Source organism: Xiphophorus couchianus, chromosome 8 (genome assembly GCF_001444195.1).
Source record: "Xiphophorus couchianus chromosome 8, X_couchianus-1.0, whole genome shotgun sequence".
Classification (NCBI taxonomy): Eukaryota; Metazoa; Chordata; class Actinopteri; order Cyprinodontiformes; family Poeciliidae; genus Xiphophorus; species Xiphophorus couchianus.
Genome location: NC_040235.1, coordinates 15150025 through 15164632, shown reverse-complemented (window position 1 = coordinate 15164632; position 14608 = coordinate 15150025). Strand labels below are relative to the sequence as shown.

The following is a 14608-nucleotide window of genomic DNA, read 5'->3' as shown; positions in this document are numbered from 1 at the left end:
TTTAACTAATTTTTACTATTTAAAAATCTGAAGTATGGCATATAGTTACACTCAGACCATTTACCCCCAAATAAAACCAACAGACTCTGTAAAATAGTAAACCAAGTCCATATGTGTGTAATTTAATCTTAAACACGATACAGCTGTTCATCACCATTGTGAAACAGTGCATTGGCAGCATTATGCTGTGGGGATACTTTTCTCCAGCAGGGACAGAGTTTATGGTTAAGATAAGGAGACCTAATGCAGAAATTTTGTTAGAGGCTCCAAAAGACTTGAGCCTGAGTTAGAGGTTCACCTTCTGGATACACAATGACCACAAACATACAGGCGAAGCTGGAATTAATCGTTTTAGATTAAAGAATATCCATGTGCTACAACGGCTCAGTCAAAGCACAGATGTAAACCCAATCCAATATGTGTCAAAATATAAAAAATGACACCCTCCATGCAGTCTGACTACTTTACAAAGAAAAATGAGCCAAAAAAAAAAAAAAAAAATCAGCCAGTAGAAACACATCTGCAAAACAGCTGCAGATGCTACAAAATGAGACTGTGCAAATTGTTGAATTCAAAATAAAACCACATCTTTCATATTTGCTTTTGTAAACTACATCATTCATCTTCTTATTCCTTTTTATGCACTATGTTGTGTTGGTTTTAAACATAAAATTCAAATTAGTTTTACATACATTGACGTTTATCCCCTATAACATTGTCAAAATGGTAACCAGATGGAGACTGATGCAAATTTTTGGGGGCATGCTGTTGTCATATTGCTAAAGTTCATGACCAAAGGCCATTTACAACAGGAGATGCAGATTAATATATGTTGCGAATACAAACCCCCCTTTGTATATTTATTTCTTTGTCAATACTATAGAATAAAAACAAACACATTTCTAATGCTGGTTAGGTAAAGTAGAAAATACATTTTAAAAGAAGATTGTGATATGACATTTGATAACTTTAAACTTTAACTATGTTTTTTTTATATTACCGTTCGATAATATGGTTCAATAATATTTCATAAACGCACAAAAACTGATCTTTGCATCTACTTAAATAGGTCTCTCTGAACAAGATTAAAGGAGGAGAAAAAAAGCCAAGGAGATGAGAAGAAAGTAGAAAAGAAGTTGTTTATTCAGAAAATAGATCACAAATGAAAGATTAGAAGGAAGAAAATGACAAGACAGGTTCAGAAAATTTAGGAATATAAAACAGGAAATGAAAGCACAGATTTACAGAATGTGCAACCTCTGCAAACATACACACTGCAAAAATAATTTACTGCTATTTATCTAAATGTAGACATTTTTTAAGCATGCATCAACGGGAGCATCATGGTTTGCCGTTTCATCCATTTTGTACTTATGTACAAAAAGAGACTATGGATGTCAGTTCTAGTCAAAAAATCTAACAATAGACAAAACAAGCACTGTACTACTGTACATTTAGAACTCGTGCTGAAACACCGTGGTGCCAGTCTCTCAGCTTGTTGTACTTGTGTCCTACAACTTCTGGATCCACCTTGCTCACTCTGATTTGCACAAAAGGACAGAATAAAGAGAAGAAAAAACAGGAGAAAACAGGTGGACAGTTAAGGTGGCAGAGCAGAAGTCAAAGATTTTACAGGAGGAATGAATTGAGGAAAAACACTAGGCTTAGAGAATGTTTTATTTTTATAGTCTCCAACAGAGAAATACAAGAAACTAATCAAATGACTGGTTGGCAATGCTTGAAGAGCATGCACTGCTTAGATCCTAATTTAATAAAAGTTTACATTGAGAACAACAATGGAGACCACAAAAATGGTCAACACCACCTTCCTTTGCACTCTTTAATGGAAATGTTTTCTGCTTAAAAGTCATTTAAACAATAATAAAACACCACCCTGGATCAGGAAATCTTGGAAATTTTCTTTTGTGAACATTTACCAGCCAAATAATAAACGAAACAAATCTAGATAAAATTTCAACAAGTGTTCCTGCAAAATAGATCTCCTTTTTTTGCACAATATTAATCTGTCACTAAATGTAGTAAAAGTGAAAGAACCACATTTACTAGACTTAAGAAAAAGCACTACTTACTTTTTTCCATTTTCTGGCAGTTGTTCTGCAAGAGGAAAGAAAAAAAGCACCAATAAATTTACCATCATATGGAAAATTTGCACTAAGCTTACATGAAAGATGCGTACATCAAAAAAACATACATAAAAAAAAAAAAAACTAGCTTTGTTGGTTATTTTGAAACATTGCAATTCATATTGCAATTTTTATTTTTAAATCTATGCAAGCATCTACAACTTCAAAACATTTTATATTTCCAAGACTAAGAGCAGATCACAATTTTTTCTGGACACATTTACACACATTCACACTTGTTCTATAAACACCAAGAGAACAGCAGGACATATAGCTGGAGTATAAAAAATAGCATGTTCAAAAAAATGGAGCAAAGCTGGCAGTTCTTGCAACAGCTTTTATTACCAATCATTAAAATGTATTTGGAACGATTTTTATTCTGTTCCGAAAAACCTATGGTATCTTGCATTAACTTAAGGAATGACAAGGAAAGAGAATATTATGCAGAGTCTGCATTTCTCTTTACAATTTCTGAGAACTGACACTGAGGTCTGCAGAGAACTGTTTCAAATTAGTGTTATATGAAGTGAACCAACTTCATGCACGGTAAACAGTCCAACCCACAATTGGTTTTGCCTCAAAGTCGCCACACAAGGTTTCTATTAGATTGGGAAAAAGCATTGGGATTGGGTTAGCCACACTATAATATTAATCTCTTTGGTCTAGACCAGGGATCTGCAAACTTTGCAACATAAAGATACTTTTTTTTGCCCTCAGTCCTGTTAAATAAAACTCATTTAGAGCTGCAAGTGTTATGTAATCTTTTGAAAAAGACATCTTATTGTTTTTGATAACTCTCTACTACAGACAATGTGTTGCCATTTTAAATAACTGCTATAAGTTTCTAAAAACTCCCATTGCAAACTGTTTTTTCTCATCAGAATAGTGAAATATTTACACCAATAAATAATCAAATAATCTCTGGTTAGCCATAAACAGACCTAACATGGAGTGCAGGCTTCTTTGCATAGGGTCACACAAAAAAACCTGGGCTTTCTTGTTTCACAGTATTCTTTGGCTTGTTTTTAAAGTTTGTGGGTCATCTGTTAAATAGTCTGACACTCACTGAAAAAGTTACAAGTCACCAAAGAGATGCAATTTCTTCAGCAATGGGACTTTGCTAGTACTTCTTGGCAAGAGCATGACTTTACATGATCAAAAGTTGAACATTGGGGAATTAAAACAAAACAAAAAAATATTTTAGTTTCATCTAACTTCAACCAAAAACAGTGATCAGTCTATTTAATGATATTGGATATCTATAATTTTGAAAATAACATTATGGGTACCAACCGCATTTCATTTGCAGTTAAAATACAAATAGCTTCATTTATATAGAAATACAACTTATTTTTCATTGAGTGCAATCTACATGTACTGTGGAGTTATAATGAATCTAAAAGAAAAAATAGCTAGAATTTATTTCAGACAGCAGCACTTTTTTTAAAAAATATTCCATAGTCATGAAGTCTTACAAATACTCATTTGAAAATATTTTTTACTTCTTTAAGCTGAGGTCAGTGCTCACCGTTCTCAGTGCCAGTCATTTGTGCGAGGATGCGGAAGGAGCGAGACTGGGAGGTACCGGTCCGTGGGTGCCAGTCCTCCGTGTCTTCAATAAGACGCTTTTTGCTGGCGTCACTCAGAGGGGACACGCTCTTTTCAAGCTCCACACCAGCTTTCCTGTGCAGCAAAACATGACATAAAATAAGTAACTTGTAATTTTGATTTGAATGGCTATCATTAAGATTACAGGTTTCAAACTCCAGATCCGAGGGCTGGTATACTGCATCTTTTAGATGTGTCACTGCATCTCAAAAATCACAATACCAAGTTGTTATTATGACTCTATAAAACTTGAGTGTACAAGGTAATAATTCACTCCTTTGATTCAGATTTGTTGGACCTGGGACACATCAGAAAGTTGCAGAACATAAATAACATGGTCACTGTAAAAGGAACGGGCTGAAGGTATAAAGTCTTTATTCTTGGTGTTTAATTACTTGCTCAGTTTGTAAACAAAAAATACTACATTGCTGGAATTTATACTTGTCAGATCAACTATTGCTACAAAAAAAATAGAAAAATACATGGAAATGGAAACTGCAGCAGGAGAACATTGGAAGCAGATTCAGAGAGAATATTGCTCTCTACTTTAAGTCCTGAGAGTGGCATAGTACAAATTGTGTTTTGTGTTAACTTGGTTTGGGTCACAGTTGTATACTTTTTGGGATATGCTCTAAAATAGACCAGTTTGTTCATTAAATAAAAAGAAAAAGCATAAATGTTAATTTTTTTTAATAAATAGATGTGTGCCATTTAAACTGTCCTCCCTCCCCTTAAAATAAAACAACTACATAGAACTAATGCTCTATATTTTTTCTGTCAGCAGTTCTAAATGTCACGTGATGCACAACACATTAGATATGCAACTATCGACTGGCCAGAAACGGGAATCACAGTTTCTCCTAGCTTGGCTCTGACTGGTGATAAACACGTCAAAGGACGATGAATAAAACTTTCTGTTTCCAGTTCATCAAATACAGCATGCATATTTAGGCAGTTTTTAGACTTCAGTACCAAATGAAATAAAAATCAATAAGTTTATGGGTTGATGCATAAGCAGAGATCTCTTTTTCGTATTCGTTCAATACAAGTAGTTCAATACAACTAACACTTCATTGTTTTTGTTTGACAAATTATATTTATATTATGTATATAGAAACAACATGGCCTAGCAGCAATCAGACCACAGTTACCTCCTAGGTGTAGTTGCAGGTGGAGTTCTGCAGGTGAAGAGTGAAAAGACGATTGAGGAGAGAAAAAACAGAAAGAATCCAACATTTACAGACACAGACAGAAAAAAGTGAAGAATTGGAAATTAGGAATACTATTAGAAAGAAACTAAATGTTATCTTGATAAAATTTCATAAAGTGAACCTTCAAAAAAACAGAACAAACTTTAGCAAAGTCAAGAGCTAGTGAAAACTTGTCATAACAGCAAAACTGAAAGGGAAAATCTTACAATAATCAGTAAATGTGAGTCAGTGCTGCACCACCAGGTGGCAGTAATGGGCTTTCAATTTTAAATATGATCTTTTACTTTTATACAATAATGCACTGTATATTATCCAGCGGCTCTTTCAAACTGTGAGCATGTTTATCATCAAGAGATCAAAACATGTGGACCCCTTTCCTCTGTTTGTGTTTAAGTAAAACATAAATGCAATCAAAAAGACATGTTGTATTATCCTTAGTCTAATGCAAATATACAGATGCAACACCAGCCCTCAATAAACTCATAGTGGTTGCAGCTAAGCCAATCAGGTGCAGAAGCAAATGCCAAACACAGATGCTCCTAAGTGCATAAATAAAGATCTAAGGCTGTTCCACCAATTAGTGTCCGTAGAGGTTTTAGATGATGAATATTTACTGGGTTGTTTTTACTTTAAAGTAAGGTTCTCATGTCAGCAGATGAGGTTTGTGAGATGTAAGCATGCTTTAATATAATCATAACCCAGAAAGATGTGGAGGCTGTAATCACAAGCTACTGCAGCAACCACGTTATCAATCATAGCACTAACTTGGTGTTTGTCTCGTCCTCATCCTGTGGGGGGAAAAAAAATAGTGCATGGAAAAGAATTAAAGCAAAGAATGAAGAGGAATAAATTTGAGAGAATGTACATCAAGCAAAACAAATCAGAAAAAGCAAGCATGCAAGTTAGGACACAAAGACAAAAACCAGACTCCACATCTAAAAAGGTGAAAAAGTAGCTGTTTAAGCAAAAGTATAACTGACAAAGCTGAAGAAACAAAAGTACTAAATTTTATTAGACTCAGACTTTGAAACTGTTTCAGTTTGATCTTTTATTTTTAACATTTGTACATTTTAACTCGCTTTAGCTCAGCGAAGTGAAAGTTAGTGAGCCAAAAGGTTCCCGACGACATCCAGTCCTCCTAAGCTTTGCTAAACTCTTGGTGTTGACATTATGCATCAATTTGATATAATAACAAGGTCTTTCTATTGTAAACTGTAAAGTCCTTCTAATAATTATTCTATCTCTTTGAGGACACTGCCTGTGTGGTTGCTGAAATATGACAAAGACAAACGTGTGCCTTTAGAAATATTTTCAGAGATTAGAAACAGTCATGTGTGGAAACTTGAAGAGCAAAGCCAAATAAACCACATACACTCCTGTTTAAAATTACTGAAGCCTTGATATAGAGAAACTGTAATATTTTAGTCAAGGTTATAACATAAATATCTAATGCCTGTTTAACAATATTAAAAAAAACACACAAAAACAGTTGACAATTAAATATGAAGATAAATAATAGATCTTCTGTTTTATTACTTAATTTTGTCACAATCTGACTCTTTGCTCCAAACACAATAAAAAAAATCTTTAATGTTGTTGCCAGTTCCCTTTTTTGGTTCATGCAGCTAAAAACCAAAGTGTGCCCACAGTAAAGCTGCAGCTGTGGTTTACATCCAAAACTTAATTTAGCTAAATATCATAACATTGACCCTTTGCTTTCTACTGTTGGCTCCATTAAATCTTGTGCAAAGAGGGGGTGGGAAACTGTGAGAAAATAAGATGAAGTGCTTCAATTGAAGGCAAATCTAGCACCTATGGCTTTCATGTCATGAATGACTGAGAATCTACATAAGCATGAGAGGAAGTAGTAAAGCAAATAGGACATATCTTCCTGTTTCATCTGACTGTGACATAGTAATGGAAACTATGCCACCAAACGGTTCACAATCCACTCAGAAAACTTCCTCCAACAATGGTAGAACTGAAACAAGCCACTCTGTCTCTTGCTAGGATTGAGATGATTAAAAGCAAATACAAAGAGTGTGACTTCAACCTATGCCAAGACTTTTTATTTTATTTTCTTGTAATCAAGTGCATATAAATTATGATGTGTGGTTTCACTGTTTACTTTTTAAATTAGATAAATATTTTGGGGTGAAGTGTAATGGAGTACAGAGTTTCATATGGTGGAGATCAGAAAGAGTTATATTGGCTTTAATGAATTTTTCAGTCGGGGAAACCACAAAAATGCCCAATTACACCAAGTCTTGAGCTACAAAAATACCAGGCCTGCTGACTAATGCGAACAGTAGCTTTAAATGGATCACTTATTTTTTAAGAAAGATGTGAAACAGAAATAAAACATGAAAACCTTGAACCTACCCATTTACATGCTCTGACAGACCCTGGCTCTCCAAAATGCCTCGCCTTTGTCCAATAGCAACTTCACAAGCATTGGCGTTGGAGTACAGGTTGATAGGTGTGTTATAGACGGAGGGCTGCGGGACATTAGGTTGGGAAGGGGGGGCTGTCACTCTGGGTGAAGATGAGGAGTTAGATGAAGCGGATGAGGCCGAGGGGGAGGTGAAGGCAGAACGGCCGGGGCTGATTTTGGGGGCAGAGTTTACTACGGCCGAATCTGAAACGGGGATGCTTGACTTTAATGCAAAGGGAGGCTGTGGAGGCTGAGATGGAGCGGCTGGGGTGAAAGCTGATGATTCGGAAGGAATAGAGGCAACTTTTGGAGCAGTTGGGGAGGAAGAGGCAGTAACCCCACTGCTGCCGCCCCCAAATGGCCGAGCTGTCTTGTTGTACAAAGGAGTGGGCTGGCTTGGTGGCTTGGTGTATGTGGTGCTCGGCGCAGGGTGAGTGATCGGCACAGGCTTAATGATTTCCTGAGGCTCTTCCTGGATGAAGGTGAAGACAAACATGCACAAAAAGCAAATCCACAAAAATCCCATGCACTGAAGCCAGAACTCACAGCACAAACATTATAAAAATGAACTGTGCTCTCACACTGGTGGACGAATCAAGTTACATCTCTGCCATTCAAGCTAATTCAAGCAGTGCCTTGCAAAATTATTCATACCTCTTTTTACTAATTTTGCCACTTTATAACCACAAACTGATGGTTTTTATTAGACTGTCCCACAAAGTACAACAAAACTCTGATGTGAATTGCATCCAATCTGAAAAGTGTGGCATACATTCAGCCCGCTTTAATATGACACCTGATGAGAAATGGTAATGGATGGTATCATCATGTTCTGAAGGTGCTGTACTTCAGCAGGAATTGGGAAGCTAGTCAGAGTTAATGAGGGGATAAAGTTATAACAGGGCAATACCACAAGGAAACTGGACGAAGGATGCAAAACACTTGAGATCAGGGTGAACCCTGAACCAAATTAAGAATCCATAGTAAGACTTGAAAACTGATGTCCACAAAGGCTCTTCATCCAGTCTGACTGAGCTTGAGTTATTTTGTAAAAAGAAAAGGGGAAAACTTTTATTTTTGGTAGAGCATGTAGCAGTTTTTGCAGTTAAAGCTGGTTCTCCAAAGCATTAACTCTATATAGAGTGAATTTATATATATAATCTTCAAACTTTTCAGGTTTTTTGGGGCGTAAATATTTTGAAAACCATTTTTTAATGTCTTTGCAATTATGAAATAATTTGTCTTAATCAATCACATCTATTCTAGTTATGTACATTGGTATCTGTAGTTGTAAAGTGACAAAAAAAAATTCAAAGGGTGTGAATACTTTTGCAAGGCAATGTGTACATGCAAAGCAATCAAATTTTTTCCACATAATGTTTTATAATACGAGTTATTCAACTCTGATGGAGAGCTAAATGAACGTTTCCCTTACCTTGTGCGATTCCTCTTTCGAGACAGCGGAGGCTCTGAAAAGACAAAAAATAAAAATATGAATCACTCCACATGAAAGGCATAGAGTTGTTAAATGTAAAGTGTTTGGAAAAGTATTAAAGTTTTTTTTTTTTTTACTTTGCCCGACTTATTTTAAAGGCTGGTTTGCAGAGGGGAAAAGAAAATATAGTCAAATAGGCACAAATTCAAGCAAACATACATAAACATTGTGCTAAGTCCTGTGATCATTAAAAGGTCCAGTATGCATTTGATTTGCACAACAGCTGAAGCAGCTGCTACATTTTAAAACCGTGAAGGAGGTTTAGGGTGGTCTGCTCGTCTCTTCTTCGTTTTTATCTCACTCTGGAGATGTTCTGGAAACTGAAGACAATACAACAAACTTTTCAACCCACTTTTGATTTATTTTTGATAAGTGTGCAGTGTTACTATTCTATTAATGTTTTGGACTGTTTCCTGTTAATGCATAACCCATTCTGTTTTATGTTAAAAATAAGTTGGAATCAGCAGTTTAAAGCACTTAAAATGTTGGCTACTTTGAATGATGACAGGTTGTAATAATATTTTACAATATTTGGTCTGAACTCCAGATAATGTAGCCCTTTTTTCCCCTATGTAGAAAACCAAAAAAAGAAACAAGAGGGAACAAAAGCGAAAAAACAGACATGAGGTAGAGAGGCTGGTCCTGGACCAGGAACTGTGGTATGTCTCCTGCCTCCCTTCCTGTCTATCAGGACAACAGACAACAAACTCACACATTTCCTTTCCAACTGAGCTGAAGCGCATTAACAGAGCCTGGTACCAGGTTGTTAAACAGCCCCACCCTGCAGAATCAAACGTCATCTGCGGCCATGCTTCCACTTACAATTTTCCACTTAACAGTTAATATCCAGCCTGCTTATTTTCCAATGAGCTGCACCAGCGTATTATTGTAATTGCTTATGGAGCAACACATTGCCTCGCCAGGGAAAACAGTCAGAGGTCTAAAGATCAGACAGCACAGACTGTTTTCAACAGAACCCTGTCTATAATAATAAGGCACTATGTATCTGCTATCAGGGTCCCAGAAAGGGGCAGCTGGGCAGATTCTCTGTGTCTGTCTATTCCCAGAGCAAACTGAACAAACACCCAACAGGGTGGTGGCCTGAACATCAGTTTAATTCAGACCTGTGGGAGTCCTGCACTTTGTGTAACCAAACCTGCTATTGTAGTGCCGTCAGAAAGACAACACATGTTGAACATTCATTTTTAAATGGCAACCACGTAGTTCAGCAATTCCCTTTCAGACCTCAGTTAATACATTATCCTTCACAATACCTAATGGAGCTGCTCATTTCAAAGCATCCTCTCTGAGTACATACTTTTTTGAACCAACTTTTGCTGAATATAAAGCTTTAGCACCTTTGAATATTTGTCTCTACCAGCACCAGAGAATTAAGTGACTAAAATGTGATTTCATGCAGTGCAGATCAAGCTCTGCGATATAGTGAGGCTCTTCCTGGACGGTGAGCATCCGTGACCATCATTGTTCAAGTCTTGGCATAAATTTGCCCTTAGATTTAGGCCTGGGCTTTGACTAGGCCATTCTAAGAAATCACAGAGGAGATATTGTTTCCAGGTTGAAATGCAGTGTTATTTTGCCACACACTATTTTGCCAAGTTAGGGCAAAAAGTTCAATTTTGGTCTCAAATGAACAAAGTAACTTCTTCCACAAGTTTTTTTCCCCCCATTCTAGAACTTTAAAGGTTCTCTTTCAAACAATGGCTTTCTTTTTGCCAAATGGGGAGTGCATGCCTAAGAGTTGTCCTGTTAACAGATTCTTCCATCTGAGTTATGGATCTCTGCAGCTCTTCCAGAGATAACGTGGAGACTCTTTGCATAATGCTCTCCTTGCTCGGCTTGTCAGCTGGGGCTGATAAGGTTTGCTTCCTTATATGCAACGAGCTTTGACAACCCTATATTATTTTCCTTCAATTACATTTTGTGCTATTTTGAGTTGGTCTGTCATGTAAAACCTCAAGTTACGTTTAGTGTTTTTACAAGACACTGTAAAACAATTTATATAAATTTCGGTTTAGTAGTGTAAAAAAATGCATATAATTTTTTTACACTACTAAACCAAAAAGGTTCATTGCATTTTTAATGCCTTTATAGTGAGCAGTTATTGAGCAACACGTTACTTTGTTTGGTTTACATTCATTAAGATCAGCTTCACGCTTCCCCGAAGTAAAAGGCTGCTTTCATCTGTTAACATCTAAGGTATTTCGGAATAAGTTTAATGAGTTGAGTAATCTGGCCCCCGGTGTGGAAATTGTTTAGTCAGAGAACAAGTCTCAATCTGTAAGAATGCTTCACTTTTTCTAAATTCTTTTACAAGAAAAGCTAATAAATATTTGTCTGGTACAGGTAAATGTAAGAGAGTGCACTGGTTGAAAAAAAAGACGATGCATCTCATGGTGTTTCTTTGTGTACACACCCTGACACGCAGCTGCGGCTGCCAAGAATAAGGAGGTTAACAAGAGCAGTAAAGCCTGAGGGCAGAGCACACTGACGCATTTCCATCTTGCCTGTGTCTCTTTGAGGGCTAAGAGAAACAGTCTGGCATATGGCAGTTGGCTGAATGATGGAGGGTCTAATTGACAACTTTCTCAGTACAGGCTTGTGGATTAACTTGCATTCTTTTTTTTCCAAAAGTGAAATTGCGCATATACGAGGAGCCTCTAGATTTTCTTTAATTTCGAAGAGTTTTAGTAGCAAACATTTTAGATTGTGAAAAAAACAGCTCGATAAACGTAATTAAATGACCCATGATAATCCTGTGACTCCAGGCATCTGTCTCCGTCTTGTGCCATGATCTCTGGTTACAGTTTTGTTTACTATATTTAAACTGGAGCAGATTGAGGCTTAGAGCTTGACAGGGTTATGAAATATGCAGGAAAACATGTCTATAGAAGAATCCAAGCAATTGTTATTTATTCCAAACCACTGTGGACCAAGAGTGTTCTCTTTAAAAAAGTTGACCTATCACCTGAAGAACATTTCTAGGATTAAAGAACTAATATCGAGAGGACCTCACCCATGTGTTTATATCTAGTTGCATTGATTACTGCAACAATGTCCTCACATGTTTGCCTAAAAAGTCAAACAGCAGCTGCTGCTCACATTATCACGAAAACTAGGAAAATAAAATACATCACCCTAGTTCTAAAGTCCTTACACTAGCTTCCTGAAGCTCAGAGAATAGACTTTAAAAAACCAGATTAGTTTATAATCACTCAATGGCTTTGCATCAAACTACATTAAAAATCTGCAACCTTCCAAAAGACTTGTGTCTTTTGATTAAAGTTGTTGCTGCATCCCCAGAAACAGATCCAAACAAAAAAAGCAGCATTCAGTTTGTGTGCTCCACTAATCAGGAACAAACTTCCAGAAAATGGCAAAACAGCTGAAACAGTTCATTTAAATCAAGGCTAAACCCCATTTACTTAGAGATGGCTCTGATTAAAGACAACTGGAACACAAATTAATTCTAGTTTTCATTACAATGTTGTTTTTGAGAAAATGTGATATTTATTGCTTGCTGGTTCTTTCTAATCATGTAAAGCACCTTCAATACTCTGTTAATAAAACATGCTATCCAAATGAACTTGCCTTGCCTTAAAATCTGGCTTCTCCAATAAATATGCATTTCTTTATCGCATCCAATTCATGCACAAGGTGCCTACTACATTTTTTGTTTGCTCTTGTTGGTGTGAAAAACTCTCTCCAAAATAGCACGGCATGGTAACTAGCATCAAGGTACAAGTAGGCTTTAAAAAAATTACTGCATGTCTTCAAAAATTCAAACATGTCTTTAAGGCAAATCTGTTTTAAAACTAGAATTGAATGAAGATTTTGCTCTAATTTTATCAGTTAACACATTGAAGGGAATTTATATATACAAAACTTATTTTCAATTTGGAACTAAATAATGTGACAATATTCATTTGGGCCGGCTTTTAGTATTCAACATAACAACTGTGACGAACAATATAATATTTTATTTTTATCAGTAATAGGAAAACTTGTCTAATATTTTAAATAATTGCAACTGGCAATTCGTTTAACATGTGTAATATTTTTATTCATTTTTATTTTGAACCATCACCAGTCAAGTCAAGCACACTCTCTAAATGTTTTAAAGAAGTGCTAAAAACCTTCAATCAACCCTCGGCATGCCAGCGATGACAGAAACATGCTATGTTACGCCACAGTAAACACTGAGCAGTATGCAACAGCGCTGCTTTCTGTTGCTGTCGGTTGCCTGGATACATCACAAACACAGTTTTCATCCTGTCTGCATGTTTAGTGATTGTGTAAACATATCAAACAGAAGCACTGTGCCTTTCGTATCAGCAGTCCCAGGCATTATCCTGACAGTAGGAGTTCACTGTATGCCATTTCATTGTGCCTGTGAGCACGATAACTCCTGTCATGTACTTTTGTCTTAAGCTGCAGAGTCTCATATCTGTTCAAATAATGCCTGAAGCCCCCCCATTGTTTTTATTGTTGCTTTACTTTCAGCTGCCACTATACATCTGGCTAAGGCGGTCGGCAGTCTGTGGGGCTCCGAATGGTGGCCTCTACTTCACCCTGTAAACTGTAGCTTATTGGATATATATGAGAATGCATGCAGATAAAATCCAGAACTTTTCAGGAGCTGAAGGTTTGAGATCAAGTAAAGCGGGTTTAAAAATGTGAAATCGGAAAAAAAAAAAAAGACAGAAATGTTAAATTATGTTGTTTCCACTGACTAGCTCTGATTTATTTTTAGATGGAAGAATCTGAAACATTCAAAAACAATAATGAAAATAATATGTACGGGAGATAAATGCATGCGGTTCAACCGTGAGGCTCACCCTTTCTAATCCATCATCTTTGAGGTTTTGGATCAAGAAGAAACCAGCCACTGCCTGATGGACACAGCGTTTCATTGCACTCTGCTGTGTGTTTCAAAGACAATAAATAAACAATTATCATACTTTCCTAACCCTGCTTCCCACAGCCATCTGGTGACTGACTAGTGGCTAAACAACAAGATTTTCTTGATTTTAGAATAAAACGTGCCCATAAACTGGAAACTGCTGCTCATAGCAACGACCAGAATTAAATGGAAGTTTGAAACCTCAAGAAGTCAGTCAGTTCTGCTAAATGAACACAAAGTGTACACAGAAACTAGGAGAACATGTTCTCAAGATGTTCACTAAAAGCACTTGAAAGTTGTTTTGGCAAAAAGTTTTGATGTAGGTTTTTACAGAAATTAAATTTTTGAAAACAGCTAAATGTTTTTTTAAAGCAGTGAGTTGAAGTTCAAATATTTCTCGCTGAAAGTCTCTCAATTATGTTGTTTCTAGTTGTATTTGTTAAAAATTTTTTTTTTTGTATTCCATATAGTTTTTGCATTCCAAACCTACTGACTCACTTTTGTTTTATGCAATGATGACACATAAAAAGACATCTATAATAAGAGTCTTAACAGGAAGCACTCATTTTCAATGCATTTTACCCTTTCAGGTCTGCCAAGGTTATTAATAAGTCTCCGCTTTTGAATACTCCATGCATTTTGGGATAAAGGGAGTAGAACTTAATTTTCTACTAACTCACAACAAAGTAAATTTTTACCTGTGATTTCTCCATTTCTGAACAGATGATGAAATATCATTTGTTAATGCACAGTGCCCACAAAAATTAGGTGCCCTTTGGTTATTATGTTTTTGTG

General features: G+C 36.3%; 1 protein-coding gene across 3 annotated transcripts in view; it reads right to left on the bottom strand.

Annotated features, from left to right (window-relative positions):
* Nucleotides 1–14608, bottom strand: part of pdlim5b (PDZ and LIM domain 5b) — a 40378-nt gene that overhangs the window by 6897 nt on the left and 18873 nt on the right. For 2 of the 3 annotated variants that reach the window (XM_028025298.1, XM_028025299.1), the window contains exons 4-7: nucleotides 8833–8866; nucleotides 7346–7869; nucleotides 3673–3827; nucleotides 2091–2115 (exon numbers count right to left, since the gene is read on the bottom strand). In XM_028025298.1, coding sequence (XP_027881099.1) covers nucleotides 2091–2115; nucleotides 3673–3827; nucleotides 7346–7869; nucleotides 8833–8866 — 738 coding nt within the window. Of the gene's footprint in view, nucleotides 1–2090; nucleotides 2116–3672; nucleotides 3828–4903; nucleotides 4931–5728; nucleotides 5752–7345; nucleotides 7870–8832; nucleotides 8867–14608 lie in introns of all 3 variants that reach the window. The other variant, XM_028025300.1, reaches the window with a different exon arrangement.